General features: G+C 44.0%; 1 protein-coding gene across 4 annotated transcripts in view; it reads left to right on the forward strand.

The window, feature by feature from the left end:
- The window catches only part of LOC110533130 (neurexin-2-like), a 422,662-nt gene that overhangs the window by 375,351 nt on the left and 32,454 nt on the right, over window positions 1-14,857 (forward strand). For all 4 annotated transcript variants that reach the window (XM_036933223.1, XM_036933225.1, XM_036933224.1 and 1 more), the window contains one exon: window positions 4,530-4,711. In XM_036933223.1, the coding sequence (XP_036789118.1) occupies window positions 4,530-4,711 (182 nt within the window). The remainder of the gene's footprint in view (window positions 1-4,529; window positions 4,712-14,857) is intronic.

Here is a 14,857-nt window from a genome sequence, read left to right on the forward strand (position 1 = left end):
GAAAGAGCAATGTGGAGTGCAATAGAGATGGCATCATCTGTGGTAGCCGTCACGAACACAGAGAGGTTGCTGCCTACATACAGACTTTAAATCATTGGCCACTTTCATAAATGAATCACGAGTCACTTTAATAATGCCACTTTAATAATGTTTATATACATTTCATTACTCATCTCATATATACTGTATTTTATACCATCTATTGCATCTTGCCTATGCTGCTCGGTCATCGCTCATCCATATATTTGTAAGTATATATTCTTATTCCATCCCTTTACTTAGATTGGTGTGTATTAGGTAGTTGTTGTGGAATTCTTAGATTACTGTTAGATATTACTGCACTGTCGGAACTAGAAGCACAAGCATTTCCCTACACTCACAATGACATCTACTAACCATGTGTATGTGACCAATAAGATTTGATTTGTTGGGGCGGTATGCAAATTAGAGTGGGTCTATGGTTTCCGGGATAATGGTGTTGATGTGAGCCATGACCAGCACTTCAGGCCTCCCGGGTGGCGCAGTGGTCTAGGGCATCGCAGCGCTAGATGTGCCACCAGAGACTCTGGGTTCACGCCCAGGCTCTGCCGCGACGTCTGAGTTAGCGAGGGTTTGGCCGGTAGGGATATCCTTGTCTCATCGCGCACCAGCGACTCATGTGGCGGGCCGGGCACAGTGCGCGCTAACCAAGGTCGCCAGGTGCATAGTGTTTCCTCCGACACATTGGTGCGGCTGGCTTCCGGGTTGAATGCACGCTGTTTTAAGAAGCAGTGTGGCTTGGTTGGGTTGTGTTTCGGAGGGCTTTCAACCTTCGTCTCTCCCGAGCCCGTACGGGAGTTGTAGCGATGAGACAAAATAGTAATTACTAACAATTGGATTCCATGAAAAGGGGGTAAAATATTTTTTAAACATTTTAATTCAAAACATTTAAAAAAGACTAAGGTTTTCACTCGCGCTAAAGACGCGAGTGCTACTTTCGGTGGTCATTTAGGCAGGTTACCTTAGTGTTCTTGGGCACTTCACTATGGTGTTCTGCTTGAAACGTGTTGGTATTACAGACTCCGTTAGGGACAGGTTGAAAATGTCAGTGAAGACACTTGCCAGTTGGTCAGCGTATGCTCGGAGTACACATCCTGGTAATCCGTCTGGCCCTGTGGCCTGTTTATCTGGCCCTGCGGCCTGTTTAAAGGTCTTACTCGCATCGGCTACGGAGAGTCGTCCGGAACACCTGATGCTCTCATGCATGTTTCAATGTTGCTTGCCTTGAAGGAAGCATAGAAGTAATTTAGCTCGTCTGGTAGGCTCATGCCACTGGTCAGCTCGTGGCTGTGCTACTCTTTGTAGTCTGTAATAATTTGCAAGCCCTGCCACATCCGACGAGCGTCAGAGCCAGTGTGGTACGATTCAATCTTAGTCCTGTATTGACGCTTTGCCTGTTTGATGCTTCATCGGAGGTTATAGCTCCTTGAAAGCGGCAGCTCTACCCTTTAGCTAAGTGTGGATGTTGCCTGTTATCCATGGCTTCTGGTTGGGGTATGTATGTACGGTCACTGTGGGGACGACGTCATCAATGCACTTATTGATGAAGCCAGTGACTGATGTGATGTACTCCTCAATGCCAACGAAAGAATCCCTGAACATATTCCATTCTGTTCTGGCAGCATATAGCATATTATAGCATATATAGCATATATAGCATAGCATATTCCATTCTGTTCTAGTCCTGCAGCTTAGCATCTGCTTCATCTGACCACTTTTTATTGACTGAGTCACTGGTGCTTCCTGCTTTTGCGTTTGCTTGTAAGCAGGAATCAGAAGGATAGAATTATGGTCAGATTTGCCAAATGGAGGGTGAGGGAGAGCTTTGTATGTGTCTCTGTGTGTGGATTAAAGGTGATCTAGAGTTTTTTTCCCCCTCTGGTTGCACATTTAACATTCTGGTAGAAATGAGGTAAAACGGATTTAAGTTTCCCTGCATTAAAGTCCCTGGCCACTAGGAGCGCCGCCTCTGGATGAGCGTTTTCCTGTTTGCTTATGGCCTTATACATACAGCTCATTGATTGCGGTCTTAGTGCCAGCATCGGTTTGTGGTGGTAAATGGACAGCAACAAAGAATATAGATTAAAACTCTCTTGGGAAATAGTGTGGTCGACAGCTTATCATGAGATACTCTGCCTCAAGGCGAGCAAAACCTCAAGACTTCATTCGATTTCGGTGCAACAGCTGTTGTTTACAAATATACATAGATATAATATACACCCCTTGTCTTACCAAATGCCAATACAGCGTAAAACCAGCCGGCTGTATGTAATTCATGTCGTCGTTCAGACATTCACAGTTTTTAATGTCCCGTTGGTAGGATATACGTGACCGTAGTTTGTCTATTTTATTATCCAATGATTGTACGTTGGCTAATAGGACCGATTGGTAAAGCCAGATTACCCACTCGCCGTCGGATTCTTACAAGGGACCCGACCTTCGTCCCCGACATCTCTGTCTCTTTCTCCTGCAAATGACGGGGATGAGGGCCCTATCGGGTGTCTGAAGTAAATCCTTCACGTCCGACTCGTTAAAGAACAATTTTTTGTCCACTACGAGGTGAGTTGTTGCTGTACTGATGTCTAGAGGCTCTTTTCGGTCATAAGAGACAGTGGCAGAAATGTTATGTACAAAATAAGCTACAAATAACGCAAAGAAATATACACACAATAGAATTGCAGGAAACTTACTTTAAAATGGCAACATGTTGTCTACGCCCCATGGTGTTATGTAATGTGCAAAATTGCAGGGTGTATGGATGTGGGTATGCAGACCCACGAGCCACTGCAGCCCCTCATAATGAGTTCCATTTTTTTTTTTACGGCCACCACCCCCATCAAAGTTGCCCATCCCTGATCTAAGACAAAACCACGACCCAGAATGAGGTTAGATCATTGAAAGTACTCACGTGAAACTGCACATCATTCAACCACCACTACAGCTCATATTGGAAAAATGTACAACCTGAATGCAATTTTCTTATTACTCACCATAGTCGTTGTGTGATATATTCTCGTTTACAAGTAGCATGCAAGTCATTTCACATTTCACACTTTTTTTTTAACCCATCAACCCAACCAATTCTCCAAACCATGCAGGGTTACAAAACCTAGAATATAGGCAAGACCATCATGCCCTTCCTTCCTAAGAGAGGTCATCGTCACCCCTGCCCACTGTGACTTAATGGGTGAGCCCGGTGTGCCATGTGAGCTGTGGTTGTCACTGTTTCATCACATGCAGTACTGGCAACAAGTTATCCGGTTCCAGGAGAGCAGGTGTTCAGTGTGCTGTCATCCAAAAGCTGCTCTGCCTGGGAGACTGGTTGCCAGATCATTCCCCTCATCTCCTCTCTTATCTCATGTGAGGCCCACCGGCGCCAGGACGACAGGGGGCACAGACCTGCCAACCTCCGGTGCCCTCATACCTGAGATATGACTTGTCAACCTTCTGATAAAGCTAATTAAGACCGTAGAAAATATTTGGAAGACATGATAACCAGGTTATGTTTGGTCAACAGTGGATGAACTGAGATTAGCTTGCTGTTAGAGATGTGAAGTTGATTGTGCGTATGAGACTCATTAAGGGATTCATAGCTTGACATTGGTATGCAGTGGGATTCATAGCGAACTCCCATACCTTTACATACATTGTCCATCTCAGGTTATATGAATAGATTTCTATGAGAGATGATATTTTTTTCTCAGTTCCACCTTACAGGGAAGTGGGAGATCAAGTTAAAATAATATGGCAGATGTTCTGATTAGTTACAGAAACCCCCCAAAATGCAACGTGTTAACTCCCTGGGCAGGGCAAGGCATACTACTGCAGCATACTGCAACCCGGTGGTCTTGTGTTTACAGTTCCGCTGGCATGTTTAGACATGGTGGCACCTCAACCACTCTGCAATACTGGCAGGTTTACACAATCTAATGCACAATGGAATCAGTGACAGCTCAACTCGCGACCTCTCGTGGTAGTGGTACCGCAGGTGTGGTGCAAGTTCTGTGCGATAGTGTTCAGACGGGACAAAATCAGCACCATCCAAATCACACAAGTGCATTCGAACAATTCTGTGAGGTTTGTGTAATTATAGGCGGTGTCTGTTTTAGTGTTCATCCTCCGCTGTGATGGAAACTGACAGTGTGGCATAACTTAAGGGGAATAACGTTTTGCTATGACATGTTGTTTCTGCCGAGAGAATAATAGGTTGTGTTAGGGAATGAGCTGTCACAGTCGTGTACTTGGCAAGAAAATAGGCATCTGAAATTTGGCATGAGTGGTACCAAAGAACAATCTCAGTAAAGATGGCAAGGTCTGCTGGGAACAACAACAACAACGAAAAACAAGATTCTGAAAGTGATAGAACACTCTCTAACACCTTATCTCCTTAATAATGTCTCCTCCTTCTCCTTCTCCTTCTCTCTCAATTTCCTCTCCCTTTCCTCTCAGTCTCTTACTAATGCTTTTGTTTGTCTCCATTTGTCCCTCAGCTGGGACCACGTATATCTTTGGGAGAGGAGGGGCCCTCATCACGTACACCTGGGCCCCCAACGAGCGGCCGAGCACCAGAGCAGACCGGCTAGCTGTGGGCTTCAGTACTCAGCAGAAAGACGCCATCTTGGTCCGAGTGGAGAGCACCAGCGGACTGGGAGACTACCTGCAGCTACACATAGTGAGAACGGGATGGGGGGGGGGCTAAGAGCACTGTCTGTAGTACTGTGGGGTTAGGGTAGAGGATGAGGATCCCCTTTTTTAGGAAGGGGGTGGGGGGGCTAAGAGCACTGTCTGTAGTACTGTGGGGTTAGGGTAGAGGATGAGGATCCCGTTTTTTATGAAGGGGGGTGGGGGGGCTAAGAGCACTGTCTGTAGTACTGTGGGGTTAGGGTAGAGGATGAGGGTCCCCTTTTTATGAAGGGGGGTGGGGGGGCTAAGAGCACTGTCTGTAGTACTGTGGGGTTAGGGTAGAGGATGAGGATCCCCTTTTTTATGAAGAGGGATGGGGGTGGGGGGGGCTAAGAGCACTGTCTGTAGTACTGTGGGGTTAGGTTAGAGGATGAGGGTCCCCTTTTTTATGAAGAGGGATGGGTAACCGGCGACCCGCATCAATTTCCAAAAACTGAATAATGTTGTTGTTTTTTTAGTTTTTTTATGTGTGAACTCAGTCGGGGTCTCAACTGACTGTTGAGATTTAGAATAGTAGAATGTACAGATGCGATTTCAAAATGTGTTTGTGCATCAACAGTTTTGACTGTCACTGACAGTCAATCAATTAGCCCATGTCAGCTAAAAAATGTTTTACCCCCATTGATTTTGTTAGTGACTCTCACTCAGATATCATATATTAAAACATTTATATCCACACTATGGCAAAATGTGTAGAATTGCAGAAAATGTGTTTTAAAACTGCAACTTTTTCTCTGCGCCCCATGATAAAATGTGTAGAATTGCAGAAAATGAACTCTAAAACAATTTATTCTCTCCACTGTCAAATTTCACTTAGTATGCCCAAAAGGTTAGGACCGGCTCTGACTGTGTGGGGTATAGATGTGGGTACACAGAGCATCGAGCCAATGTGTCCCCTCATGAGTTCTGATTTTGTGTGGCTCTCATCTCCATCAAAGTGTCCCATCCATGGTTTTGAGCCAAGGCTTGGAATGAGCTGATATCCTGAGGTTCACTGTGTAGAAACAGAATCCTGAAAATGCTCTTGCTGGAGATTTGGAGGACTAATTAAGGGGCTTAGAAAGACTGTGTTAATTGATCAAATGTGTGTCCATTTCCATAGAAAAAGACATATGGCACCTATTTCTCATGATATCTATGATTTGTGCCAGAAAAGTATTTACCATGCATCTGGATTGGCAGGGGAGAAATAACACCGGTGTTTGCTCATTAAAACAGCAGAGGGCAGAGATTGTAACGGCAGTACGTCACGCTGTGAAATGCTCTGGCTCATTAGACTATTTCGTCTAAATGAATTATTCATTCCATTTGAACCATTTGACTTTCACAGTGCACATTTGCAATGTCACCCTCTCTGTTCAACACTAGGATACCGGATGCTTGGCAAAACGATAGCTAAGTGTGTGCTATTTTCTAAAGAAGTCTTTAAGTCAGGTGTAATATGTCCCTGTTTGAGTCCGAGCCCAAACATAGCTGACCCAGATGGTGGTAAGAGTAGCTTGTTCCCCAGGGGTACTGCGTGTTTGTTTCTACAACACCGCTGTTTACAGTTATACTGTTGATTTTAGAGTCACCGCCAGCATTGTCACTGTAGACTATGAACAGTGTGTGTTAAGGACTCTGCAGTAGATTTAATGAAATTCAGACCATTTGAAACAGCATTTGTATAGATCCTTTTTTGGCTTATTGCCTTGTATTGTTTATTTGTTACCTATAAAGAGACAGAGATGGTATGAGCTTGAGAGAGATTGTAAACTCCCTCATAGATTACATTCCCAGGTTATTCAACAAAACGTCATACCTTCATTCTGAGGAAGAAGGGAATCATGTCAAATAATGATTAGTGCTCGATCAAAGCTGTGTCTAATATAGCATGATGGCCTCCATAACAATTTAGCCTCTCGTCATTGTTGTCCCTCATGGAGAGGGTTTCTGCCGTAACTAAATTACCAACAACAACATCTAATCCAATTGGTCATGAATGTGACAGCGTTCAGGAGGTGCAAGAGCAGCACTGTCTTGAGCTATAAGCTATTGGCTTCAAGTTATCCCCCTCTCAGAGAGAGAGAGCACTGGATGATAGGATGAATGCAAGTACAGAATATATGATATGCAGCATGTCTCGTATTTCCTCCAGTACTTAACTTGCTGCAGTTTCGGCGCCACAGGCGGGTTTCCCCATTGTAAGCCATTAGTCACACAGCCACAGAGTCTAGGGTTGGACCCACAAGGGTCTGCAGGCAGGAGCTGCTGACTGATGGAGGGCTGCGTGTGTGTGTGTGTGTGTGTGTGTGTGTGTGTGTGTGTGTGTGTGTGTGTGTGTGTGTGTGTGTGTGTTTGTGTGCGTGGGTGCACGTGTGTGTGCGTGCGCGTGTGTGTGTGTGGCGGGTGTGTGTGGCGGGTGTGTGTGCCAGTGGTGATGTCTGAGTGGAGGGCCTTGTCTGAGTGTGTGTGTGAGGAGTGTATTGATTATTCCCAGCGAAGGGTTGGGTGATTCATTTGCTGACATACAGTAGGCCGTGGTTAGTCACAGAGCAAAGAGTTGCCACCTGGTATCCCCTTGGCTGATGACGCAGCAGTTGGGCTCAGAGCCCTCTCTGTCAGGATGAGCATGATGAATGAAAGGAGTTTGATGGCCATTTGGGTGTGATTGGAACTTCCTACTGAAAAGCTGCATATTACACTTTCCAAGTTACAGTATTTCCGTCTTAAAAATGTTTGTGACATCACAAAATAACAAAGAAAATGACATAGGTGTTCTATAGATCACCTCTGACCATTCCCCACATTCTATGTTAGTGTCAAGGCTCAGGAGATACCCAGATGCAGACAGTTTCGAAGTAACAAAAGTTTAGTACTCGAACAGGGGGGGCAGGCAAATGACAGGTCAAGGGCAGGCAGAGGTCAGTAATCCAGGGTGGCATGGCAAGGTGCGGAATGACAGGCAGGCTCAGGCTCAGGGCAGGCAGAATGGTCAAAACCGGGAAAGCTAGAAATCAGGAACTAGAGACAGACAGGAGCACGGGACAAAATGCTGGTATGCTTGACGAAACAAAACTAACTGGCAACAGAGAACACATGTATAATTACACTGGGGATAATAGGAAAGATAGGCGACACCTGGACGGGTTGGAGACGAGCACAAAAACAGGTGAAACAGATCAGGGTGTGACAGTTAGACATATTGTTCCAGTATTCACTTTTGAAAGTGTTAGAGATGCGGCAGGAAAATTATCTTGGAAACAAACGACATTCCTTTGCTGAATATTGGATAGGGAGACCTGAATCTTCTCCCCTTGATTTATGACAGGACATGAGTTGTTAATCCCGTCTAGTTCTCCCCCCCCCCCCCCCCCCCTGCGCGTGAGAGAGGGTCTGAGTGAAGTTATTCATTGCAAACCTGATCCGACCTATTTGGATTCTTTTGGACAGTCATGACAGTCCCCCTCTGGTGGGTTCAATCTTGGAAGGATTCTGTAACTCATCCACAAGAATGACCACGGGATGTCCTGGTTTGTGAATCATCGTGACAGTCTCTCTCTGGTGGTTTAACCTGGTAAGATTTCACAAGCTGCAGACCCCAACAAGAATGGCCACGGGATGTCCTGGTTGGCGATCGTCGTTCCAGACCCGTCGTCCGGTTGTCCAGGCTGGTGGATCTGGGAATTAACTTAGACAGACATTAATAACACACAACACTTATGCAATACATCATTATATTTCTTCCCCAAATGAGCGCCGTTGTTGCCCTAAATGATGGTTGTATGGGAACTTGTTTGTGGCGGTATCGCTTCTTAAGTGTCAAAGAAAATAATAAAAGCACAAACCAAAAAATATACAAAATATAGTTACCACACCTTAATCATCTAATTGGACTCTATTCTATACACTTCTACGGTGTTGGCGAATTACTCTATCATGCCATTTTGTCAAATGTCATATCTAGGGCGATCCTACTTAGCAGTGTGTTGTTTAGGTAACTACCCTAAGTTGCTAACTACATGACAAGGCTACAGTTGTAAGGCACTAGCTTCGGACAGTCTACAGGGGGGACCTATGGACCTCTGGTGAGAAACGGTTGATTAATGTAGCTGAAGAGGTAAAGGGGCTTCAGGGTCTATTTTCTACTTTACCAAGACTGGTATTTTGCTCCGACCCTTAAGTGATCCTAGTATTGTGCATGTGCATTTATGCTTGCACAAACACACAAGGGTAAGAAAACCAAGTATCCTGGTAGGCTGCAACCTGGGCAGATTGAGTCTGACGTCATCAGATCATTTCCATGTCAATGACCTTGTGTCAGTAGGAATCGGTGCCGACCTCAAGCCATATGCCAAGGGGCCCTGTAGTGGTTTTACTACAAGTCAATGTGTCTTACGCCATTGTAGTGGCGATAGGTATGACTTTCATAGCCATGTTATCCACGGGGGCCATGTTATCACTGAACCGGTCATATGCGGTGTGATCATGGTTCATGACTTCTAATAACTTTCCTCCTGATTGGAGGGTTATTTGTATTAGCCGCATGTGTGTTAACCATCAGAAGACTGTTTTGGAGATTCCCTTTTCCCAATCTGAGTGACTACTAACTCATCTGTCGCTGTTATCAAGGGCAATTCGACTTGTTCGAGGTCAATTCGACTCAAGGTCTCTAACCTTCTTACTGACTGTGGCTGGACTGACTGTTGATGGCATTGGTACTGGTACCCAAAGGGGACCAGCTATCCTACAGATTTATTCCATAATGTTATCCTACCGGAACACATGATTAGAGCATTTTACTAGTTGCATTGTAGTTGAGACTACGCATGGCAAGGAATGATTATTGTTACCCCATTTTTTTTCGGTGGGGGGGAGGGTTGCTGATTGAATTTGACGAGATATCGTAATGAGGGGTATCGAAATGTCTTTTTTCCAAGGGATCCTGTCAACAGATACTCCTGATGGATGACTGTGTTGCAGCCAGCGTTAGGAGAAGACAGTGTGGTCAGTGGAGAATGGCATGGTTACCACAATTGGTTGTTTTTCCAATCCATCAGTCTGTCCCGAGTAGCAGGTGTTCAGTTTCGAGGCTGGTATTATATTTTATTTATTTCACCTTTATTTAACCGGGTAGGCCAGTTGAAAACAAGTTATCATTTACAACTGCGACCTGGCCAAGAAAAAGCGAAGCAGTGCGACAAAAACAACGACACAGATGTTACACATGGGACAAAGAAACGTACAGTCAATGACACAATAGAAATACTGTATACAGTGTGTGCAAATTAAGTAAGGAGGTAAGGCAATAAATAGGCCAATAGTGGCGAGGTAATTACAATTTAGCAGCATACAGTTGCTAAACATACAATTTAGCAACATGCACAGGATGAACAAGCCATGTGATTTGGTAGAGTTGTTCCAGCATGAGCCGCATTGTGAAGAGGCGAGGTAGTCTGAGTGAAACCTCGGAAGTGTAGTGTCGCATCGTTACGTTTTTAACCAACGTTTAGCAGGGTACACGGCCCTTTTGAGATCATTGAACAATGTTTGAGAGATGAGCGATATTGTAGAGCCTGAATCAATTAGCGCATCACAGTTTAAACAGTCTTCCAGGACTGTTTCCAGGTAGCGACTTTCAGAGTTGCGTTTTGCGGTCATATTCCCCACAAAGAGGAGGGATTGTTCACAACGGCGTGATGTGTCATTCGTGTTCATGGTGAAAACAGATCGATTTATCAGAGTTTGAGTGTAATTGGCTATTGTGATGTGGTTTACCTTGTGCGTCACAACATTTGTATTTGGGTCTAGAGTCAAAGCCCGTGGGCTTGTTTCTTGATCTATAGAGTTTAGAGTGGATAGGGTTTAGAGTGAGAACGGGGTTAATTTGATCGTTTATGTCCTCGCTAATGGTGTTAATTTCGGCAATTCCACGCCAAGTCATGGTGACTTATCTTTTTCCTCTTTCTCAAATTGTGGGCGCTTTTGTACTTCTCTTAGCATAACTTCTAGAGAGCATCGGTTTACGTTTTTCTTGCCATGTAACCCTTTGTTACCATTGTGTGGGTTGGGTGCAGGAACATAGCGGCCAGGTTGATTGTATCGGTATTCGCTTCGCTGGTGACGTTCTTTATAGTTATTTTGACCGCGGTGGTTATTGGTACCGTGGTATCATGGTGGATACCATTGTTGTGCTTCATCTCTCACCACTCCTATCCCCGATGACGCACCCTCTCACTGGAGTGAGTGCTATTTTGGAGGGCGTCTGTCGCTTGTGGCATTGTGATCTAACTTTCTCAGCCATTCTGCATAGTTTGGGTTTGCGTCGCTGCTGAGGTCAGCGATCAATCTTTCCGTGGGTGAGGGTTCAATTATTAGCAGGGGAATGGGGGTGGGGGGGCACCCCCTCTGATAGCTTGCTATCTGGGAATTAAACTTTCATTAACCTGAAAGCATCGCTGTATCTAGGTTAAGATTTACAAGTTTAAAAGGCCTCATTGGTTGGAACAAATTAATTTGGTCCTTATCCGAATGAGCAACCTGGTAAAAAGGTTTGTTTGGCAATTTAACTTCCTTGATAAATCGAATGGGACAACGATATCCAATCAGTTGAGATTGGTTGGATATTGTAAAGTTTAACCAGTTGTTATAGATGTGAGAAGACATTTTGCCCTCACATTGGATTGCTGCTGATTCTGAAAAATTGCTGCTGATTCTTCACCACAAGGGGTCCCTTACCCCTGAAAGCTGAATCACCCGGGATTCCAGCAAAGGCAGGACTTCTGTCAACCAATGCATGGGATTTTCCGCTGTAAACAAAGGAGAATGACTTTTCTCTGTTAGCTTAGCTTCGAATGCAAATCTAGCCGTTACTAAGCGCAAGAGACAGAGTGATAATAACCAAACAAATATATCTTCTCAAATTTCCTTAATCGGCTGACCCGTATGTCTTAGCTCTGGAAATGAATAATTAACCCTACACAATCTGACCCTTTGTCAGGTATACAACACCGGAGTCAATCTCTCCCTGCTAACTGGGTTGCATGTGCAGGAAGCACACACCACTCAACGACAATCCTGCCTACTGCTCTTTTGGGTGTAACGTAAATTGCTACACAGTTCCTGTAGACTGAATTCAACAGTAGGGCCTAATTTTGTCTTAGATGCATCACATGGGGCACCAATATGTCATGACTTGACTTTAACATCAATCTGAAGACTGTTATTTATCTAATTACCTAACTATGTTTAATTGTTGACCGATTAAATTAATCATGTAACAATTAACCGTTAGCATCTGGGGCACCACGAGAGCGGTTCTTTAAAGAGTTACCATCTCCTGAATTAAACTCTAAAATGTCTTTTTTTTTATAAACAGTCAACTTATTAATCTTAACCTCGTATCATATCATCGGTCTGAACAGTCGTAACCTCCTTTTATCTTCAAAAAAACAGAGCCTTACTTATTATTCAGTACTACACAAATGAGTTAAATGTTTTACTTACTAGCTAATTAAATAATAAACCTATACACTTAATACGTTAAAAACAGGTCCCTAGCAGAATGACAACAACGTGGCTGCTTGTTACAAAAGACATGGAGAGGGAGGGAGAGAAGGGGACATAGACATTTAACATTGGTACTCTCAGAAACTACTCTCACCGACAGTGACCATATACTTTGCACACGAACTGCCGCCCGCTTTGAGTAAGAAATCATGAATGTATTTACGTGAAATGCCTTGGTTCACCGGATCTCTTTCGGGGGACAGGGCCGCCTTGGGAAGGGAGTTGGGTTCACAAGGGTTCCAACAAGTCTTCTACTGTTGTTCTTCTCTGTAGTTGTCCAGTGTCCGGTGACTTGTCGTGTAGTCAGAACTACAGAGTTTATTTTCCTTCCCTTTCCTTCTTGAAGATGCTTCTTTGAAGATAGGCTAGCCAAGCGTGTTGATGGTTCCCAGTGGGGTGATGAGAGTAGCATAATACGATGGTTTGAGCAGAGTAGTATAATGGTCCTCCTTAACTTCTTGACGCTACCCATCCCTTTAGCGGGATAATTGTCATCAACAACTGCTGAATTGCATAGCGCCACATTCAAATAATATTAATACAAATATTTATATTAATTAAATCACAAGTGCAATATAGCAAAACACAGCTTAGCCTTTTGTTAATCCACCTGTCGTGTCAGATTTTGAAAATATGCTTTACAGCGAAAGCAATCCAAGCGTTTGTGTAAGTTTATCGATCGCTCGACAAAACATTATGAACACCTAGCATAAAGTAGCTTGGTCACGAAAATCAGAAAAGCAATCAAATTAATCGTTTACCTTTGATGATCTTCGGATTATCCAAAATACCTCCGTTTGTTTGGCGCGTTATGTTCAGAAATCCACAGGATTGAGCGGTCACGAAAACGCAGACAAATTCCAAATAGTATCCGTAATGTCCACAGAAACATGTCAAATGTTTTTTTATAATCAATCCTCAGGTTGTTTTTAAAATATATAATCGATAATATATCAACCGCAACTGTCTTTTGCAGTAGGAGGGGGAAAGGCAATGGCTGCCCAAACTCTGTTGCGCCAACAAAACGCTGCTGGCACCCGGCCATACAATGACGCGATGTTATCTTTCTCGCTCATTTCTCTAAATAAAAGCCTAAAACTATGTCTAAAGACTGTTGACACCTTGAGGAAGCGATAGGAAATGGAATCTGGTTGATATCCCTTTAAATGGAGCAAAGGCAGGCTATGGAACATGGAGTATTCAAAATAGAAGCCACTTCCTGGTTTGATTTTCCTCAGGGACGTAAGTTCAGACCACTTTAAACTTGCAGCTGCAGCTTGACGTTTTTCTGGTCTGCTATGTTCATTTCTTTACTCATCATTTACACAGTTTGTTAGAACTGGACAGTCATGACAACGTATTGGGTAGACCTGATGTACCCATAATACTGTTGCATGGAGAGAAAAAAAACAGATGTTGTGCTATTGAAAATCCACCTAGTGTGTAATGGAGCTGTTTAGCCCTTAGGGAGCAGGGGAGTCGGGACAGAGATAAATGTTGGGATTATTGGAGATAGTGACATGTGAAAACAACCCCTCTTTGCCAAGAGATTTGTGGAACAAAAAGTTAAATGTCAAGCTAAAGGATCATTTGATTTGATCAGTTGAGGACCGACAAAAAAAAGCTTGGCTTACGAGAAAGTGAAGAGCTGGAACCCTTCCTAGAGTAAATTATCTGAACCCAACTGACTGCTAGATTATTACTCAATTGAAATTAGCCTCCCCCAGCTGTGACCGATTATGGTACTTAGTTAGCATGCAGTGCTAAAGGCTAGTGATTTGGGATTGTTGGAAGGTTATGTCCATTCGCTGTTGTAGCCATCGAATTTACATATTTGTATGTTGATTATTTAGTTTAGCAGCTTGTTGTAAAGTTGTTGCTTAACTTAATTATCCAACAGGGTTGTTTGGCGCATGAGAGATGGAGAGCCCTGGAGTTGGGGCATTAAGTATCATGCACACAAGTTGGTCCACCATGTTGCACTAATCTTGGCCAGCTGCCCACCTTCCCCACGCCCAGTGGTGTAAAGTAACTAGTACTACTTAAGTAGTTTTCTGAGGTATCTGTACTTTACTATTCATATTTTTTTGACAGATTTGACTTTTGCTCCACTACATTCTTAAAGAAAATATACATTTTTTTCCTCCATACATTTACTTGAGTAATTTTCTATTAAGGTATCTTTACTTCTACTAATGTATGACAGCTAACTACTTTATCCACCACTGCCCACACCTCAATGAGCCTGGCCTCTCTACAGCAGCCAGCACGCTCTGCGCTCGCTCTCTCTGTCATCTGCCCTGTCTATGGAGCTGAATGGGCTACACTGGCAGAGTCGCCTTAGCACTGTCCATGGATCTGAATGGGCTACACTGGCAGAGTCGCGTTAGCACTGTCCATGGTGCTGAATGGGCTAAACTGGCACTGTCGTGTTACCACTGTCCATGGTGCTGAATGGGCGACACTGGCTGAGTCGTGTTAGCACTGTCTATGGTGCTGAATGGACGCGTTCCTGTCCGAATAGATCCCGTCATTGTAAGATCTGGCAGAAGTCTGCAATGTAGTCGGGCAGGAACTCAACCATAGA

The sequence above is a fragment of the Oncorhynchus mykiss genome, chromosome 10 (genome assembly GCF_013265735.2).
Source record: "Oncorhynchus mykiss isolate Arlee chromosome 10, USDA_OmykA_1.1, whole genome shotgun sequence".
NCBI classification, from domain to species: Eukaryota; Metazoa; Chordata; class Actinopteri; order Salmoniformes; family Salmonidae; genus Oncorhynchus; species Oncorhynchus mykiss.